The sequence below is a fragment of the Ursus arctos genome, unplaced genomic scaffold, assembly GCF_023065955.2.
Source record: "Ursus arctos isolate Adak ecotype North America unplaced genomic scaffold, UrsArc2.0 scaffold_25, whole genome shotgun sequence".
NCBI lineage: Eukaryota > Metazoa > Chordata > Mammalia > Carnivora > Ursidae > Ursus > Ursus arctos.
In genome coordinates, this window is record NW_026622930.1 from 12,017,649 (window position 1) to 12,036,123 (window position 18,475).

At 36.3% G+C, this 18,475-nt stretch overlaps 1 protein-coding gene across 2 annotated transcripts in view; it reads left to right on the forward strand.

Moving 5' to 3' along the window:
• TC2N (tandem C2 domains, nuclear) overlaps positions 1-12,845 on the forward strand; it is a 34,815-nt gene extending 21,970 nt beyond the window's left edge. For both annotated transcript variants that reach the window (XM_026515439.4, XM_048219881.2), the window contains exons 6-12: positions 954-1,029; positions 1,574-1,674; positions 2,061-2,177; positions 4,837-5,028; positions 8,528-8,642; positions 10,829-11,028; positions 11,761-12,845. In XM_026515439.4, coding sequence (XP_026371224.2) covers positions 954-1,029; positions 1,574-1,674; positions 2,061-2,177; positions 4,837-5,028; positions 8,528-8,642; positions 10,829-11,028; positions 11,761-11,871 — 912 coding nt within the window. In that variant the 3' untranslated portion in view covers positions 11,872-12,845. The remainder of the gene's footprint in view (positions 1-953; positions 1,030-1,573; positions 1,675-2,060; positions 2,178-4,836; positions 5,029-8,527; positions 8,643-10,828; positions 11,029-11,760) is intronic.
• Positions 12,846-18,475: the final 5,630 nt, after the last annotated feature.

The following is an 18,475-nucleotide window of genomic DNA, read 5'->3' on the forward strand; positions in this document are numbered from 1 at the left end:
TATGGTTAGAAGTGCTTATTGATTTAACCTTCCTTTTTGAACATAGCTACCTACTTAGCAAAAGTTAGTATTTCTGTTGAGATACAGGATTTTAATTATTCATTAATATCAACACAGCATCCTCCTATTTTTGAAATAGAATAACTTTTTGGTGTTTAAAGAGTTTCTTTTAAAAGTACAAGTAAATTGTGATTATTATTAAAAATTAGAAAATAGAGTTAAGCAAAGTGAAAAGATAAATCACCTATATTCCTGTAACTGAGACTAAAGGCACCATGAAAATACTGTTATGTGTACTTCCGGGCTTTTTTCCACGTGAACGTATATACATGTATTTTGTTAAAATGGAAATGTATTCTAAATAATCCTTCGTAATCCTCAGCCGAGTTAATTTTTTGCAGAATTACTTCTTTGTAGCACCAACTCTAGAATGTGTATCAGAATAGGTTGAAGAACTTGTGAGAATACAGCTTGCGGGTCTCACCCCCAGAGCTTTTTTGGTTGAGTAACTCTGTACTGGGGCTTCAGTTTGTATTTCCAGCAAGTTCCCCGGTGGTAGTGATCTTGCTAGTTCAGAGGGACCACGCTTCGATGACTGCTACTTAACAGGTTTTTAGGTAACAGGGCCCTTCCGAATGTATTCTTATTTTTACCGGTACTTTCAAGTAGGAAACAAGCAGTAGTAACCTCTTTTTCCTTATTACGAAACCAAACCCCAAACAGCAAAGGCTTTCCCCATATGTGATCAAGTAAGCTATTGAGTATTTTCCTGATAACACACACAGAAAGCTTTTCTCCCCCTTTACTGTCTAAAGGAGGGAAATTCTGACCAGTAACAGTGTCAACGTGGTTAGCATGCAGTTTAATACTAGGGTGGGTGTTGGGGCGTAAGTTTCAGAATCTTTAAAGTTTGATGTGCGATACCAGACTTAAGAACAATTTTTTATCTCTAGAGACATGATTCATGGTCCAGCATGCCTAGTACTTCTTCTTCAAGGAAAAATTCCCAGGGCAGTAACAGAAGCCTGGGTAAGGAATAAAGTGCCTTCTTTTTATATTCTTTTTTTTAAGGGAATGATTTCTACCTAATAGTAATTTGAACATATATGTGGTAAGGTAAAGAAGAAAACCTCTAGATGGTTGTATCTGTTACCTGCATATGAATACTCAGATCAGGTGGCCCATTTTTTAGTGTTCAGGCTATGAATGCATCTTTAAAACACACAAAGCAGTTAAATTCCTTTTGTTTGTTTTGAAGTATTCTAGTGAAGGAACTTCCGGAAGCATCCAGGATTAAAGGGAGTGTTATTTGGGAAAGTTTATCTTTGTTTTAACTTAAGTCTCAGGCTATATTTAAGTTAAGTTTCCAAGCCATGTACTTTTTAGAGTAGATCTTCCCCTAGCACTCCAGTGATAACATGGGAGTGTGATTTTTGTCTTATTAAAGTGGCAACTTAAAAAAAATAATTATGGCATTTTTCAGTTGTGCTCTTAAAATTGGATTGTATCAAAGCGTAATTGGATTAGAAGGATTGCATAGCATTTCAAATGTTCTTGTCCTTTCACAATTCAGATACAATTACTCTGTCAGGAGATGAAAGAGATTTTGGGAGATTGAATGTGAAAGTGTTTTATAATTCTTCAGTAGAGCAGATCTGGATCACAGTTCTGCAGGTAAGTTAATTTAGTTAATGCCAACTTTACTTACGAAACTGAATATTTTCATTATAAACATCTGTTGCTCGCTCTGGGGGAACAGAAAAATACTTTCTTTGGAATTTAGGATTCTGTAGTATTGTGCAGAAAACAATATTTTTAGAAGACTCTAAAGAAAATAAATCTGTAGGTCTGATGGAATTGTGGTTTTAACCCCAAGAAGGAAATTGATATGATGTCCGGAACATTAAATGTCCGATTATTGTAGACGAAACAGAAGTTCTCAGTACACTAACGTTTTACTTTTATAGTTTGTATTTAAGTCATTAACTCAAGAAATACATCGAGTATTTGTATTGTCAGGGTCCTTTGTAAAATTAAAACTGTATTTTTAATTTTTTTAGTGCAGAGATTTAAGTTGGCCTTCTAGTTGTGGAGACTCTCCTACTATTTCCATAAAAGGAACGCTAACATTGCCCAAACCCGTGCATTTCAAATCTTCAGCAAAGGAGGGCTCTAATGTAAGTGGCCGTTTGTGTTTGAATTTCTTTTTATTTTTATTTTTTTTCATATTTGTCACTTTATATAAAGAATTGGAATGAGAAAGTGTTTTATTTTGGGGAAATTGCAAATTACATATTCCTTGCTTTTTAAAGACAATTTTGTGCCTCAAAAATACTTGATATTTCATTGTCCAATATTGGGATTCATTTAAAAAGAAAATCTTAATCACTAAAGTATATACAAAATGAACATTATCTAAGGAGACTACTTTTCTTATATGAAAGGAAAATATATTTTCATCTTCTTTCCTCCTAGCCCACTTTGACTTTGAAGAATAATTGCATGATTGTAATAATTTTCTTTTAAGTATTTTCAGTTATGATAATCGGAAGACTTATGATCCTGAATTTGGTTTTGTAGATTTTAGATTTCATATTAGTTTCAATATATCTTCATTTTTGTCTTCTCATATATGTTGAAAGGTTAGTGTTTTTCCATGCAGATGAAAGGTGTTTTCTGTAAGGCCATATGACTTAAAAATAAGGTAATTCAAATAACTAATAACCATGAAAAAATTTATTCTCACTAGTAATTATAGAAATACAAATTTAAATTACATATTGCTCTCTCTTTCTTTTCTATCTTTCTTTGCTTATTAAAAATAGGAAAAATTAATAAGTACTCTGGAACATAGAACTTTCTGGAAATTATTTTGACAAAACACATCAAAGCCTTGACATATTTATATGCCTTTACATAGTAATTCTACTTGGAGTATGTTCCATGGAAATAACTTAAAATGCAAATAAAAAATATATAAAGTATTCTTGGCAGTTTTGTTCATAGGGGAATAACTGGAAACTAAATGTCTTCTATAGGGGAATGGTCGAGAAAAGTCATGCTATATATACCATGGGTATTGTAGTTTCTTTGGGTTGCTGTAACAAAGTATCACCAGTTGGGTGGCTTAGAACAGCAGAATTTTCCCTCACGGTTTTGGGGAAAGTCCGAAATCAAGGTGTCAGCAGTGTGGGAGAAAGTGTTCCATGCCGCTCTCCTGGCTTCTGGTAGTGGTCAGCTATCTTTGGGATTCCTTGGCTTCATTCTGTGCTTCCATGTTCACGTGGCATTTTCCATCTGTCGCTGTGTCTTCACTCCACTATGACCTCACCTTTGCTTCAAGAGTTACATCTTCAAGGACCCTATTTCCAAATAAGGTCACATTTTGAGTTACTGGGCCTCAGGGCTTCAGCATATCTTTTTTGGGAGCCAAATTTAAACCATAATACCATGTGATAGAGTACTAGGCAGCTACAAAAAATAATGTTTGGGAAGAATTTTTAAGGACATGGAAAAATGTTCTTAATGAAAAGGCAGTCATCAAAATTGATGTACATGTCTTAGTATCTCACTTTATGAAAATATGCATTCTAGAAAGTCAAGATGGAAGTAAGTCTTAACTCTGGTTATAATGCTGACATTCAAGGTGAATCCTTCCTGAATTAAACAGAAAGGATTTCACTTTTTGATTTTCAAATAAAACTAAGTTAACGTAGAAAAAGTTGGGGAAAATTGTTCTATTAAAACTTGCATGGAATCTTACTTTTAAAATTCATTATTATCTATCAACTTGTTGACCCTGATTGTAGCAAAATGTGAAGTAGACCAGCACACTTGCATTATGTGTTAGCTCATTGCATCTCAGTTTAAAAACATTTTATGTATACTTACACTGTTGGTGTGATCCTGGGCTCGAGACTCTGAGAGAAAAAGACAGCTCTGGAGGTTGGGAGGCTCTCAGAAACACAATTCTGATATAGAGATGTAAGCAATTACAATAAAAGTGAAAATGTGGGCACAGTATCTAAAATACTGATGTCAATTGCCCAGATAGCTTGTCTTTTCAAAAGGAAAGAAAAAGCTCCTATTCAAAAGAATGCAGTAAAGATGGGAAGAAGGTAGTGTAGAAGAAAATCAGTCTAGTGTCAAGAAGATGTTAGCCCATGGTAAGCCAAGGCTTTTAAAATATTAGGAGTAATGAAAAGAACTTTTGAAAATACTCTGAGCACAGAAGATACTGACTTGCTGCCTGGCGTGGATGGTTATGAGAAAAGGTAGCACTTTTCAAGGAGGTTGGTTTCCAGATTGGAAAGAGTGAAGCAAACATCACCGGAGGAGAAATCAAAGCCTAAGGTAGGTGGGAAGAACGTTAGACAAAGAAGAGAAACAATTCAGGTCTGAGTATGAACAGTTAGATTTGGGGCGCTCACTGAGAGAGCACACATGAGATTCTCAGACCACTAATTAACTGTTGAAAAATTGTGATGAATAGCAGGAAAGATACCCCAGAACCAAAGATGGAAAACAACCCAATTTTCAAAAAGGAGAAAAGCCGTATTCTGCTAAACTTGGTGTTGATATTGACCCGAATACTATTAAAAGAATTCCTTAGAAATTAAGAAAGTCATATTCAGCATAAATTCTGGAAAAACAGTTCATGGTCATTGTCATTTTAAGTTACATTAAAAAATATTTTTTTTGTTGTAAAAAAATTAGATCTTCCTTTCCTAGATTATAAAATGTTATTTTCATTTCTTTTGTGTCGGCATATCTTTTTTTCAGACCTTTTACTTATATTTTAAAAATTATTTTCTTGTGTGTGTTTTTTTTTTTTAGACTATTGAATTTATGGAAACTTTTGTATTTGCTATTAAACTCCAAAGTCTACAAACTGTAAGGCTTGTATTTAAGATTCAAACCCAGACTCCCAGGAAGAAAACCATCGGGGAATGCTCACTATCACTCAGAACTCTTAGCACACAAGAAATGGATTACTCTTTGGATATAATGTCACCTTCAAAAATTTCTGTAAGTGATAGAAGTATGTAATGTTAAAAGTGTCTTATACTTTTAGAACTGTTTTGTGGGTGAGTTTTGGTTGGAATGTAATTTGAACATTCTAGAACATACTAGAGGATCAGGAAGGCTCTCATGAAACAATAATAATAATGTCATTGTTAAATAATACTTTTTAAGTAAATGATAAAAGGTTAACAGAGGCGCTTTGCTTTCTCTATTGAGAAATAACCTTAGGGTTACCTTCTCCTAGTACATTTTTGTTTAAATGTTTCATACTTCAGGGAAAATAATCCTGAAGTTAGTAGCTGATAACTTAGGAAGAGCAAGAAAGAACCATAAACTCCAAACTCAGAGATTGCCTTAAAATAGATTAGGAAGCTGGTTTTAATCATGAGTAAGCTAAATATCCATCCATACTTTGGGTAAAATGGAGGTTCTTACAGCTGGGCTGTTGTTTGTTTTGGTAAAGAACTTATCTGTATTGCTTATTGATTTTTGAGACCTGATTTTTATTCTCTCAACTAACCAGCTGAACGCTGTCCTTAAATTTGTTTTGAAATCCCTAATAATTTAATTCTACAGTGTCTGTGTCAGGATAAATTACAAAAATCAGTCATAAGCTTCTATAAGGTCAAACCTATATGTGATTTTAAGTTTATATGGGATTTATATTTTACCTGCCTTCAAAAATATTTAATGTGACTTAAAGTGATTCTTAACCCTGGGTACACGTTAGAATCACCTGGGGAGCTTTATAAACATGCCCACATCTAAACCAATTAAATCAGAATTTTGTGGGGGTAGGAGGTGAGGGGAGGTGGGGTTAGACCAGAAGCATCTGTAATTTACAGAAGTTTTCCAGGTAATTCTACTCTGCAGCCTGGCTTTATGAGAACCACTGAATTAGAGGGGAATTAAATTAGGGATTAAAAAATAAAAAACAGGGGCACCTCGGTGGCTCAGTCATTAAGCATCTGCCTTCAGGTCAGGTCATGATCCCAGGGTTCTGGAATGGAGCCCTGCATCAGGCTCCCTGCTCGGCGGGAAGCCTGCTTCTCCCTCTCCCACTCAGCCTGCTTGTGTTCCCTGTCTCGCTGCCTCTCTCTCTGTCAAATAAATAAATAAAATCTTTAAAAAAAAGTTATAAAAAAATAAAAATAAAAAACAAAAGATTTCTATAATCAAGAAGTGACATTTTTTAATAGTTATTTCTTGTGTATTATTTTGTCTCCATCTCCAGTGTGTTCTCTGTACAGCATTTATTACAACTTAGAATTCAGTTGCTTGTTTTAAACAAAACTAGGCTCAAGCTCCCATCTGTTTTCTTTCTATTTTACTGTGCTTATTAAAGGCCTATTACATTCTTTGCATTGAATATTGGTACATAGGTAGGTATGAAAGAATAAATGATGAATGAAAGCATGCTATATTAGATAATTTTTATATTCCGTTTAAATATAGCAAATTTGTTTTGTAACTGTGACAGGAGTTTGTCACTTGCATGGTTGAAATTAGCTTGGTAGACAGTAATCTGCAACTGTATTTTACAAAAGGCAAAAGTAGACTACTCAAGTGGATACTTCATATATTAAAACTTCAAAGATTGATACAGTGTATCAAAAGATAACTCAGCAAAGGTATTTTCTGGGGAATTGAGATGTTATAATCTTACCTGCCTTGGAGAATCTGAATGAATGGTTATGGCTAAGTTTCCACCAAATTATTTCAGGTATTAGAGATCTTAGAAACATTTATTTATCTGAAAGAAGAGCTTAGGAGCTATACTGGACCAGTGAATTTATGTTACTCAGGGTGAATGTTTCATATTATTGGCTAATGCAAAAACAGGAGGCTTTGTTTCCTGTGTCGAGGAGGAAAATTGATGCTGTAATGGTGAAAGTGACAGAGCCAGACTTACACACTGACAACTGTGTCACCACTAACAGCAGAACTTTCGTGCAGAGCTTATGTTTTCCACGGTGCAGAATTGTTGAGCTTGACAAATAGTAATGGAAGTATTTATTTGAGAACCCAGATTTCTGTGTTGAATAATGTGGAAGAGGTTCTCGTGCAGAAATAGCTGATACTGACTTATAGACACTTAACTGCACAGGTTGGGTGGTGTTAGGTGACTTAATGCTCACACCAGATTTAGGAGATTTCAGCTCCTGTTATTCCTGCCGCGGAGACCAGCACATTGAAGCACTTGCTGGTTTCCTCCAGCTGGTAGTTGCTGAGCCAGGATTTGAACAGAAGCACTGATTCCAGGACCGGCTGTCTTAGCTCAACTATATATCGTTCCCGCCAAGGAGATACTCTCCAACATCACCAGATCGTGGTTTCCTCCAATTATGCTTAACTTTTCACTTTCAACAACAGTTCTAGGAAGACTCAGAAAGTTTTCCTGTCGTTAAAAAATGATACATTATTCAGGACCAGAGATTATATCTTATGCACTTAATATATACCTGCTGATTGGAATTTTAATTTTTTGGTGATTGGGAGATTGAAAACCACTTTGAATAGTTTTTCACAATCTAAATTAATATCCTGGAACAGAACAAGTAAGTTCAATTCTGAAGTGACACTGGCAAGTTAGGGCAAACCCTTTGCCAAACACTGCTTGGTTTTATGAGAGTGAGCTTACAAGTGTGTCACAGTAAGGGAAGTTTTGCCACCGTTAGGTATTTTCATAACTATGATCACATTGTGGGTACAAAACCATAATAAATTTTTACCTGTAGTTTCCTTGTTTTGTGAACAGTAAGTAATGTCCTTTTTAATCTATTTTTTAAATGCCAAGAACCGCAGCATTTTTTTTTAAATCAGCAAAAGCTTTAATTTATTTTAACTTTTCCCTTCTCTGTATCTTCTGCATTTCATTGTTTGCCTCAGGTTTTCTTTGACCTTTTCCTTATTATTTACTGCCTCATCATTTTCACTAGCTCCCTTCCTGCGGAGTTTCTCCTTTGGCTGGCTCTCATTCAGCACAGCAATTCAGCTCTTAACCCACACGTTGTTCCCCATAGTAATCCTTTTTCTTCTAAGTCGGGTAGCACCTACTGTCATGTCTACAATTAGAAAAAACGATGATTCTCCTATTTGAAACTTTTTATTGTACTTTATGTATTCTTAAAAATAATTCAAATGACTACATTTAAGTGTTTTAGAAGTGTACTTTTTTTGGTGTTTATTTTGTTGACATTTTCTTTAGCACAGCTGCTTAGGAATTTAATCTGTTTTCAATTCGAATTGTCTTTTGACTACTCTGATTTTGAAGGATCAAGTATGTAGGTATGACTTTGATTTTCAGAATCCATGAAAACGAGTACCTCATATTTACCGCATCCATGACATTCATCCTAACCATCTTTTTAGATCAATGCTTTGTGTGTCAATAAAAAGCAGCGTTTTCAAAACTTCTAACTATAGCTCTTTATTTCTGAATTTTTGAAATATCCCCCAAACCTTATTCTTAGTTATCAAATGGCCCTTTTTTGATATCCAGGTTTGCCATGCAGAACTTCAATTGGGGACTTGTTTTCAAGCTGTAAATAGCAGAATTCAGTTACAAATTCTCGAGGCACAATACCTTCCAAGCTCTTCAACACCTCTCACTTTGAGTAAGTATATCCGTGGTTCAAAGTGAAAAATCTTCAGAAGATATTAGTAAAAGGTAGTTTTTCCTACATTTCTTAATAATGGACATTAAAATCTTGGTTACTTTTGTTACTTAACTTACATAATTACCTTTTGACTTAAAATTACTTCAGTGGATTTCACATTTTAGCCATTGCGCCTACTTTAATCCATGCTTGCTTGGTTTTTATGCGTTTGATGCTATTCCTTATTGAGCTCATCAGTTAATACAGGTTGAATGTGCAGAGGACTGTCAGATATAGTTCACCAGCCTAGAAAATTTATCCTTTCTCTAGTTCTACACCCTTCATTGAACGTTCTGCTAACTAGAAACTTAATTTAAAAAAACTGAAAATATCAATGACAAACCTTTTCCTTCCCTTTGCCTGGGGGCACAAGATGGGGTTCTGCTATTTTGTGTTGTGTAGGCCTGGTTCACATGGCTGTTCCTAGAGCTGGAGGTTTGAGGTCAGTTCTACCTGAAGGGCTGAGAGGGGTAAGAGTGCTCCTTTATTCTGCTACAAGAAGAGAGAATATCGGAGGCAGGCAAAAGCAATGGATGTCCATCATAACTACAAAGACTGAAAGTAAATGCAACTGACCATTCAGTTCAGGAAGCTAGGAGAACAACAACAAACACAAAGGAAAGTAGAGGTGAGGAATTAAAGGTAAAGTTGAAGTTGATAATTGGAGACAATAGCAAAAGACATAATCAAAAGCAAAAGCTTTTTCTTTGAAAAGATCAATAAAATAGACAAACCTATAGTAAGTTGGATTGAGCAAAAAATAAAACTTGAACAAGGAAGAGGATAACATTTCAAATTCCGAAGAGGTTCGATAATAAATAAGATAACACCATTTAAAACTGCACCAGTTCATTTGAACATCTATATAAAATAACTGATTTTTGGAGGAAAAAAAATTGTTGAATTTCACTCCAAAAGAGAGAACATCCGAATAAAATGATAACCATGTGTGTAGGTAAAGAATTCCCTCTAATGAAAGCACCAGGCCAAGAGGATTTTACTGGTAGAGTCTACCAAACTTTCAAGGAACATTTAATTCCTATTTTATATAAGCTGTTCCAAAGCATGAGAAGCGATGGGAAAGGCAACTTTATGAGGTGAGCGTATTCTTGATATCAAAACAGAAAAGACAGTGCACGGACAAAATAGCTGTAGACTATTACCACTTATGTAGATAGATGGAAAAGTCATAAAATAAAAATAAGCAAATAAAATCCAACTTGGCATGAAAAGAATAAATTACCAGGACTACATAGGGTTAGTTCTAGGAAACAAGGATGTCAGCACAGATGCAGTTCATTTCATTAAGAGGTGTCTTTCTTTAAACAAAACTGCTAATTGGGATTATCCATGATCTGCATTTTGTAAATCTAATGGTCCATCTGGGTCCTCACTTAACGGTTCCCTCCTTTCTGGAAGTTCCATCCCCCCTTTCTTGCTGCCCTGCAGCTCCAGCTCTATCCCATGATGACCAAACTAGTCAGACTTCACTCTCTGCCTGAGCTGTAGGCGCCGTGCCGTCAGACGGGGGAGGATGCTGAGGTGGAAAGCTACATAAACCTGAACGTTAGCCGGTGCAGTTCCCCTCTTTTAAGACTAGACACTGCTCCGGTTTCTTCCTGCTTTTGGTCAGTCTTCAAGGTCTTGAACAGTGTTGTTGTTGTTGTTGTTGTTGTCCTTGTTGTTTTTATATTTTCCCCAGAGTTTATAATTGTTATCTATGGGAAGGTTAGTTTGCACAACTGTTCTGCCATTACCGGGAGCTCTTTCTCTCGCTGGCCTATGTTTACCTTCTGGAGTCTCACGCAAAGGATCGTACCTGTGTAAAATTGGGAAAGAAATTCCTCCAGCTGTCCAAAGAGCTCTACTTTTCAGTGTGTACTCCCCTACTGCTGGTTGTATGTATGCCTACAATTTCCAGTCTTTAATGATGTTCGGGTTAGAGGAGAAGTTCATTTGAGGTCGCTGTAGTTCTTTGTAAAGTGTAATCGTAAAGTTTACTAGCAGCGTTTTTTCTGTTATGCCAGTAGCTCATCAGATCTTCCTAAGTGGCTTATGTATTTTCACACCAAATATGATATATAGGTATATATCTTTATATGGGATTTAAAGTAAATTTTTACATATCACAATTTATTTTTTAGGTTTCTTTGTGAAGGTGGGAATGTTTAGTTCAGGAGAGTTGATTTATAAGAAGAAGACACGCTTACTGAAGGCCTCCAACGGGAGAGTAAAGTGGGGAGAAACTATGATTTTCCCACTTATACAGAATGAAAAAGAAATTCTTTTTCTCATTAAGCTTTATAGTCGGAGCTCTGTAAGAAGAAGGCACTTTGTGGGGCAGGTTAGTAGTGAGTTTTTATCTTCAGTTCTTTCCTTGAACTCCTCTCTGTGCATTGAGACAGTTGGTTAACAAAAAGAACACAGGCTAAAATTGAAGTTGAGTAGAGTAAAATTCGACAGCATCATAAATTAAAATTTAATGTCGCCACAAAAATGAAATCCTGTCACACTCTGCTTTCATACAAATAGCTGGAATTTCTGTGCAGTTAGGTTTCTTATCTTAAAAATATGTGTTTCTGAGCTTCTCAACGATAAATACTATAAGAAAGATCAGTTTTTCAGTACCATTGACTAGTTAGTGGTAATGATACTAAGTATTTATTTATTTTTCCTCTATCCAATACCATTTATTTTTATTATTTGAATATAATTTTTAAAATTTAAATTCAATTAATTAACATATAACGTATTCTCAGTTTTAGAGGTAGAGGTCAGTGATTCATCAGTCCTAGATTTATTGAATAATGAAGGATATTAATTACTGTTTTGGGAGAAATTATTTTAGAATATCTCACATCGAATTTTGAAGTTGGATTGGATCATATAACATTGGTCTTCAGAATGACTGAACAGGTTAAGTGTTTTGACATATTTTTGGAAAAATGGAAAGATTGTTTAATTGAAAATACGTGAACCAAACTTCCACTTGTCTTTCATCAGTAAGAGGAATTAACTGTTTGAACTCAGTTGCCGTTCTCGTGTTAAGTTAAATGACTGTACTGTTCCTTTACAGATTTGGGTAAGCGAGGACAGTAATCACACCGAAGCTGCAAGTCAGTGGAAAGAGACAGTTACGAATCCAGAAAAGGTTGTTATCAAGTGGCACAAATTAAACCCATCTTGAAGACATCACTTGTTAATTTGGTGAAGAACTTGACATTCTTTTAGAAGACTTCTGATTTCAATTTGCTACCAATGAGAAGAGACAAATCAATACATTTGTCAATTTATTTATGAAGGTCATAATTGTAATAGATAATAGATCTTATGGAAAATTAAATTTGATAAAAAATGGGATGAATTATATCAAATATCCAAAGTACAGGGAATGTTTTAAAACTTGCCAAAATAGACAGGAAAATAAAGAGTAGTATGCTGGGGCAACTAAATAAATTATACAATCAATGAAAATTTCAACCATAGGTAGTTTTTGCTAGATTATGTTTATGGGGTTTTTAAAAGCTTTACCTAGATATTAAAAATCTAGTATATCAAATCTCTGTTGGTACTATTAGAATGTAGAAGACTTTACTACTGACTCTTTCAGTGCTGGTTTTTATTGGTTAGATCTCGACTCCACTGTTTACCTCTCGCTATATATTTTCTCTCAGAAAGCAAAAATGAATTAAACCACTTCAACTCTTCTGTATTTGGGGAGAATTTGTGCCCTGTGTTTCTCATTTCTTACCCATAAGGCATTCTATTGCCACTTTGTAAATTATCTCCAAGAAACTTCAAACATAGATCACTATATTTTGGCAAGAATAAATGAAAACACCAGAGGGTTGAAGTTTAATTGGAAACCTAGTGTATACACGTTTTGCTATATGTTTTCCTCTCTCAAATAGCTTACCCTTTGTGTTAATTGGAGTTGGGATAAGAATATCATCCATATAGGGGCGCCTGGGTGGCACAGCGGTTAGGCGTCTGCCTTTGGCTCAGGGCGTGATCCCGGCGTTGTGGGATCGAGCCCCACGTCAGGCTCCTCTGCTATGAGCCTGCTTCTTCCTCTCCCACTCCCCCTGCTTGTGTTCCCTCTCTCACTGGCTGTCTCTATCTCTGTCAAATAAATAAATAAAATCTTAAAAAAAAAAAAAATATCATCCATATAGTCCATCCTAATTAGCAGAATTAAATGAGCTTAATTAGGAAGTTCAATATTTTATGATAATCATTTCCTTTTTTAAAACTTTTTTAAAAATATAAACTACTTGTTCTGTAATCCATGATATTATTTTCCCATGTTTTTAAAGAAACCATATTGTAGTATATATTTTCTTTTTCCTTTTTTTTTTTTTTTTTTGTGGGGAGGGTCAGAGGGAGGAGAGAAAGAATCTTAAGCAGGCTCCACACTTGGAACCTGACGTGGGGCTTGATCTCACAACCCTGAGATCACTACCTGAGCTGAAACCAAGAGTCGGGTGCTTAACCGACTGAGCCACCCAGATGCTCCAATTTTCTATAGCAGTTTCTCTTAGGTACTCATTAGAAGTCAGTATGTGGGCATAATGTCAGGTTAATTGGCTATACAAACCATAGCCAAAAAGAACAGCTGTTTGGAGAAACAGATAATGCCATCCTTGATCTTGGAAAGTCCAACTTCAGTTTTGCTAATGAGTGGACCAAGTGCTCTGTGATCATGGTCTTCCATTTTTCTTTCTCCCTTACCTTGTTCTACAGATGCCAAGAGAGAGATGGTGATACTTTAGGCCAGAAGATACTTTGGTATAGCTTCAGCATAACCTCTTCATTCTCGTTCTTATGTTCTGTATATCTCATTAAGATTTTCTCAAATCAATAATTCCTCTTTTCCTAGGTACCATGTCCACAAGGTACAGAATATGCCTAGTTTACATGTCCTTTGCTTCCGCTCCCCAGGGTTTATGTTATACTGTTGACAGGAACTCCTAACACTGCATTTGGAAATAATTTTTTTTCTTAGATTTGTGAAAAATGGCATATTGGTCAGTACTCACATGAACTTTCAGGAGAAATCACCTTGTATGGTAGTGTTTTAAATCTTTGAGATGAATGACTTTTTTAGAGCAATTTTACATTCACAGCAAAATTGAGAGCAAGTACAAAGAGTTCCCAGATACCCCTTACTCCCACGTGCATACAACCTCCCCCGTCAGCATCTTCCACCAGCATGATACCTTTTGTTAAAATCAATGAGCCTACAGTGACACAGCATTATAGCTCAAAGCCCGTAGATTACGTTAGGGTTCTCTCGTGGTATTGTCCGATCTGTGAGTTTTGACAAGTGCATAACATCATTTATCCACCACTCTAGTATCATACAGAGTAGTTTCACTGCCTTAAAAATCCTCTGTAAATGCACCTATTTTAATAGCCACCAAATTAAGTACATGGGATTTTAGATAATAAATAACACACATTATTGTTTTAAAAAATCTAGAATTTTATTTGGGCAGTTTTTTGTGTTCTATTAAAGCTCTCATATTCCTAAATTTATTATATGTAGTCATGTATTTAATTCCATTTTTAAGTTATTTAATTTTTAATATTTTTGCAATATGTATATAATGTATAATTTCAGAGTAAGTGTGATTTCTTGGCTTCTCGTATGTCTTAGAATCCTAGGTAAATTAAAAAAAAAAACAAAACAACTTTTCATTTAAAGGACCTTTCAGTTAGAGTAGTATTGACACAGCTAAGTTCCCAAATATTTTAATTAGTTTTACTTCAGCCTTTTTCAGGTGTAATGGTACCAAGTACAGATGATATTCGGGTTGTTCCTTTGAAGCTTTACATGAAATATAAAAAGAAACTCATAGCTGTTCCTATTATGAGAAAAACATTAGAAGTTGGTAATAAAAAATAAGATGGTAAGCAAAAATCACTTGTCTTTGTTGTTGCTTAGGTATTTCTTGACCCTTATCCTCTTAAAACAAGGAGAAGGGAATCGAAATGATGCTGGCTGACCAGAGGAAGCCGTGGAAAGGGTTCACATCGATAGCTGATAGTTTGTACAATGCTCATCCCTTGACTGTGCTTATTTATAAGGTTTCCGACTGATACAGTCGGGTAGCTGCAGCCCATGTCAAAATACATCATGGCTATTTGGCTTTCATTTGGTTTTGCGTGATTTTTTTTTTTTTAGCAGACCTCCTAGAGAAATTATTGAGCTATATCAGTTCCAGCACCTACCAGACTGCTAAGAAGGAACCAGTGGGATTTTGAACATTGTAATTGTGGTCTGAAAATAACCTGAAGTGAACTTCTGTTTGAAAGTAGTTATGCGAATTGCTCTGATACTAATGTATTGAAACTATATTTTCTGGCAAAAATTTCTATTATTTGTTTGATCAAATAATTGCTTATTTTTGAAGGATTTCAGAAATTTTCAGTAAATGTCACCATTTTATATCATGGCAGTAACAGATATTTCTTTTTTTTTTTTTTCTTTTTGAAACTTTTGTAATGGATATTTCAAAGGATGTATATTTCCTTTTGGTATTTGGTGAGGCATATTGAGGGAAGTACCAGATAAAATATCTGTATGTACACTGTGTTAGGGTTTTTCAGAGAAACAGAACCAATAGGATGAATGTATATCTAAAAATATATATATTTTTTAGTTACGAGAAATTGGCTCATGTGTTTATGGAAGCTAAGAAATCCCATAATCTGCCGTGAAGGCTGGAGACCCAAGAAGGCCAGTAGTCTAGTTCAGTCCGAATCTGAAGGCCCGAGAACCAGAGGAACCAAGGGATGAATCCCAGTGTGAGGCAGGAGAAGAGGATCAATGCCTTCTCCCTTTTGTTCTAGTCAGGTGCTCAGCATCCAGAAGATGCCCACCCACACTGAGGAGCGCAGTTTACTGAGCCCACTGATACAAATGCTGGTCATGTCCAGAAACATCCTCCCAGACACACCTAGAAGTAACGTCATCTGGGCACCCCTGGCCAGACGCATTGACACAGAAAATTAACCAGACATCTACTAGTGTTCTCTTGATGGGTCAGCTAGTGTTCAACAGTCTCAAATGTTTGAAGTTTTGGTTGAAACATTTGAGTTGAGGAAAGAATTATGAAAAGTGAGTGTGTATGAAGTACCATGTCCATGTTGAAATAGAGGCTTAGTGTTTTTTAAAAGATACTAAAAGAGTTAACGTTACCTCCAAAATTGGATATTTTGTCTGAAGATGGATGCTGCCTACATTTTAAGTCATTTCCTGGTGGAGTTTTTTTAACTTGGCAATTACTGATTTTTAACCTTTTCACATAGAGGAAATCTGATCTCTAAAATAACTTTTATTAGTTAGAACTGGTAACTAAGTTAAATTATAGAACGATAACTATATTAACTGTATGACTATATTAAACCATAGGCCTGTGATAACAGCAGATGTCCCGAAAGAAAGTTCTTCTAAGGCGGCTAAAAGGTATCTGATTCTGTGCTGAGCTAAATCACTGAGTAAGATATGTCTTTAGATGATTATGATGGTATCTATTCAGTGTTGATTTTCATACTCTTACGCTGTGGAATTTGTTTTCTGAGCCATCATTCTTTAGTTTCTGAGGCAAGAGGATGATGAAAAATACCTGTCCTTTATGCTAGGACTATATATATTTTAATAATTTTGTTGACTGTGGCTCTTACTATCTTTTAGTTTAATTTCTGGGTCTTTAATATTTCTTGATTATGCACTGTATGGAGCCTTGATCTTGAAACAACTAAAGTTTTAAATGTGCCATTTGATATACTCATTAGTAAATGTAAAAATGTTTATATAGTGCTTTTTGCAAAGAACTGTTGTAGGTGCTTTCAGGAACAGAGACGAGCCGTCTCTTTACTCTGGGGTTTTATATTTTGGTAGGGAAATAAAACAGTATAAAGCAGAATGGTAGTACAAAGCAGGATTCGAGGTATGGACAACATGCTTTAGAGGCTCAAATAAAATCAAACGGCTGAAGGAATCAGCATCTCTGATTTCTTTTATTATTTATTTATTTATTTATTTATTTATTTATTTTTTTTTTTTTTTAAGGAGGCACCACATGCAATCTGGGGCCTGAACTTAGAACCCTGAGGTCAAGGGTCACATCCTCTACCGACTGAGCCAGCCAGGTGCCCCTGCAGCTGAAGGAATTAGGAAAACTTTGGTAAATCCCTGATTTGAAACACACAAAACCAGGCAGATGGTAGGACTATTAATTCATGGTCACTCTGACTCTGCCTCACTGGGAGTCTTGCTTTCTTTATTTTGACAGCTGAGTCACTCTGTGAAAAGGTTTATACTTCCTTCCACTCTCTCCTGACCTTCGGCCCACCTGCTCCTTTCTTTACTCTCAGTGGAACCTCTTATTTTGTGCCTCACAAAGAAAACGGTGTCAGGCATTCCTTCCACTTCCACCATCATATCCACAAACTTATTTTTACCCACCTCCATCCTCCATGATGTTAGAAAGTCATTCAGTCCCTGTGAATTCTGAATCCAGTCCTCTGCTTTTCCAGGGATCTCATTCCATATGTTATGCCTATTTTCTCTCCTATTCCTTTGAGTCCCTGCTTCTCTACTGGGTTCTAGCATCATTCCAACTTCCCTGGTGTGTGCTACTGTCTCAGGATAGGTGGGTGATGTGTCTAATGGAAAGAAACCCAACGAACATAATGTTGGGGGTTAAGTCTCTGTGCTGATGAGGAAGCCGTGGAGACACCATAACGCCAGGAAGTTCAGCATGCTCCTCGGGAACCCCCCCATACTACTATGACTGAGCCTACCTGCAGCCCGTGGAGATTTCCAGAAGCTCTGTTTTCATTCTCACTGGGGTTTTTATTCTTTCCTCTCCTCGCCTTCCCTCTCCCACCAGACCATTCTCAGGCCTTCATTTCTGCTTCCTCAACAGGTGTTAGTAACCAGTAGAGAACAATGCCAACAGATTCCTGCATAATTACTAAGGATTCAGTGTAAATGAACTCAGTGAGTAGGTGGTTTAGTTTCTCCACACAGCCTCTCTTAGGTCACCTGTACTTTAGGCCTCTCTCTGGTCTGTTTCCTTCTTTAAAAAATTCCTAGACTTCTCACCCTGTTCTAGATTGTGCCTTATTTGGTCTCCCCTTTATAGATAATTTCCAACTGTTCTGTTCTTAGCCTAGTCTCTTCTTTCATCCCCACACTACACTGAACCTCATTCTGAAGTCTTAAATGCTTTTCAGTTATTCTTTAATACCAACTTCCTTCCTTCCTTCCTTCCTTCCTTCCTTCCTTCCTTCCTTCCTTCCTTCCTTCCTTCCTTTTTATTTTTTTGGAGAGAGGGAGAGAGGAGGGTGCACACGCAGGTGGTGGGGGAGACAGCGGGGCAGAGGGAGAGGGGGAGAATCATAAACAGGTTCCACGCCCAGCTAAGAGCTGGATGCAGGGCTCTATCTCACGACACTGAGATCATGACCTGAGCCGAAATCAAGAGTTGGAGGCATAACCGACTGAGCCACCCTGGTGCCCCCACTCATCAACTTTCTTAACGATGGAACTCTCGCTCCTTGAAATCACATCTTTCCTTAGCTTTCATGTCATTCTGCCCTGTTGGCTGTCTTACTACCTTTCTAGCCTTTCCTTTTCTTCTCTGTTCGCTCATCTTTGTGCACTTTAAACATTGGGACTTCTTGAGGACTTTGTGCTAGGCCATCTTCTCTTCTCACTCTGCGTTATTACTCCGGGGCAATCTCATCTATTCCCCATGGCCTCACATCTACTGGCCAAA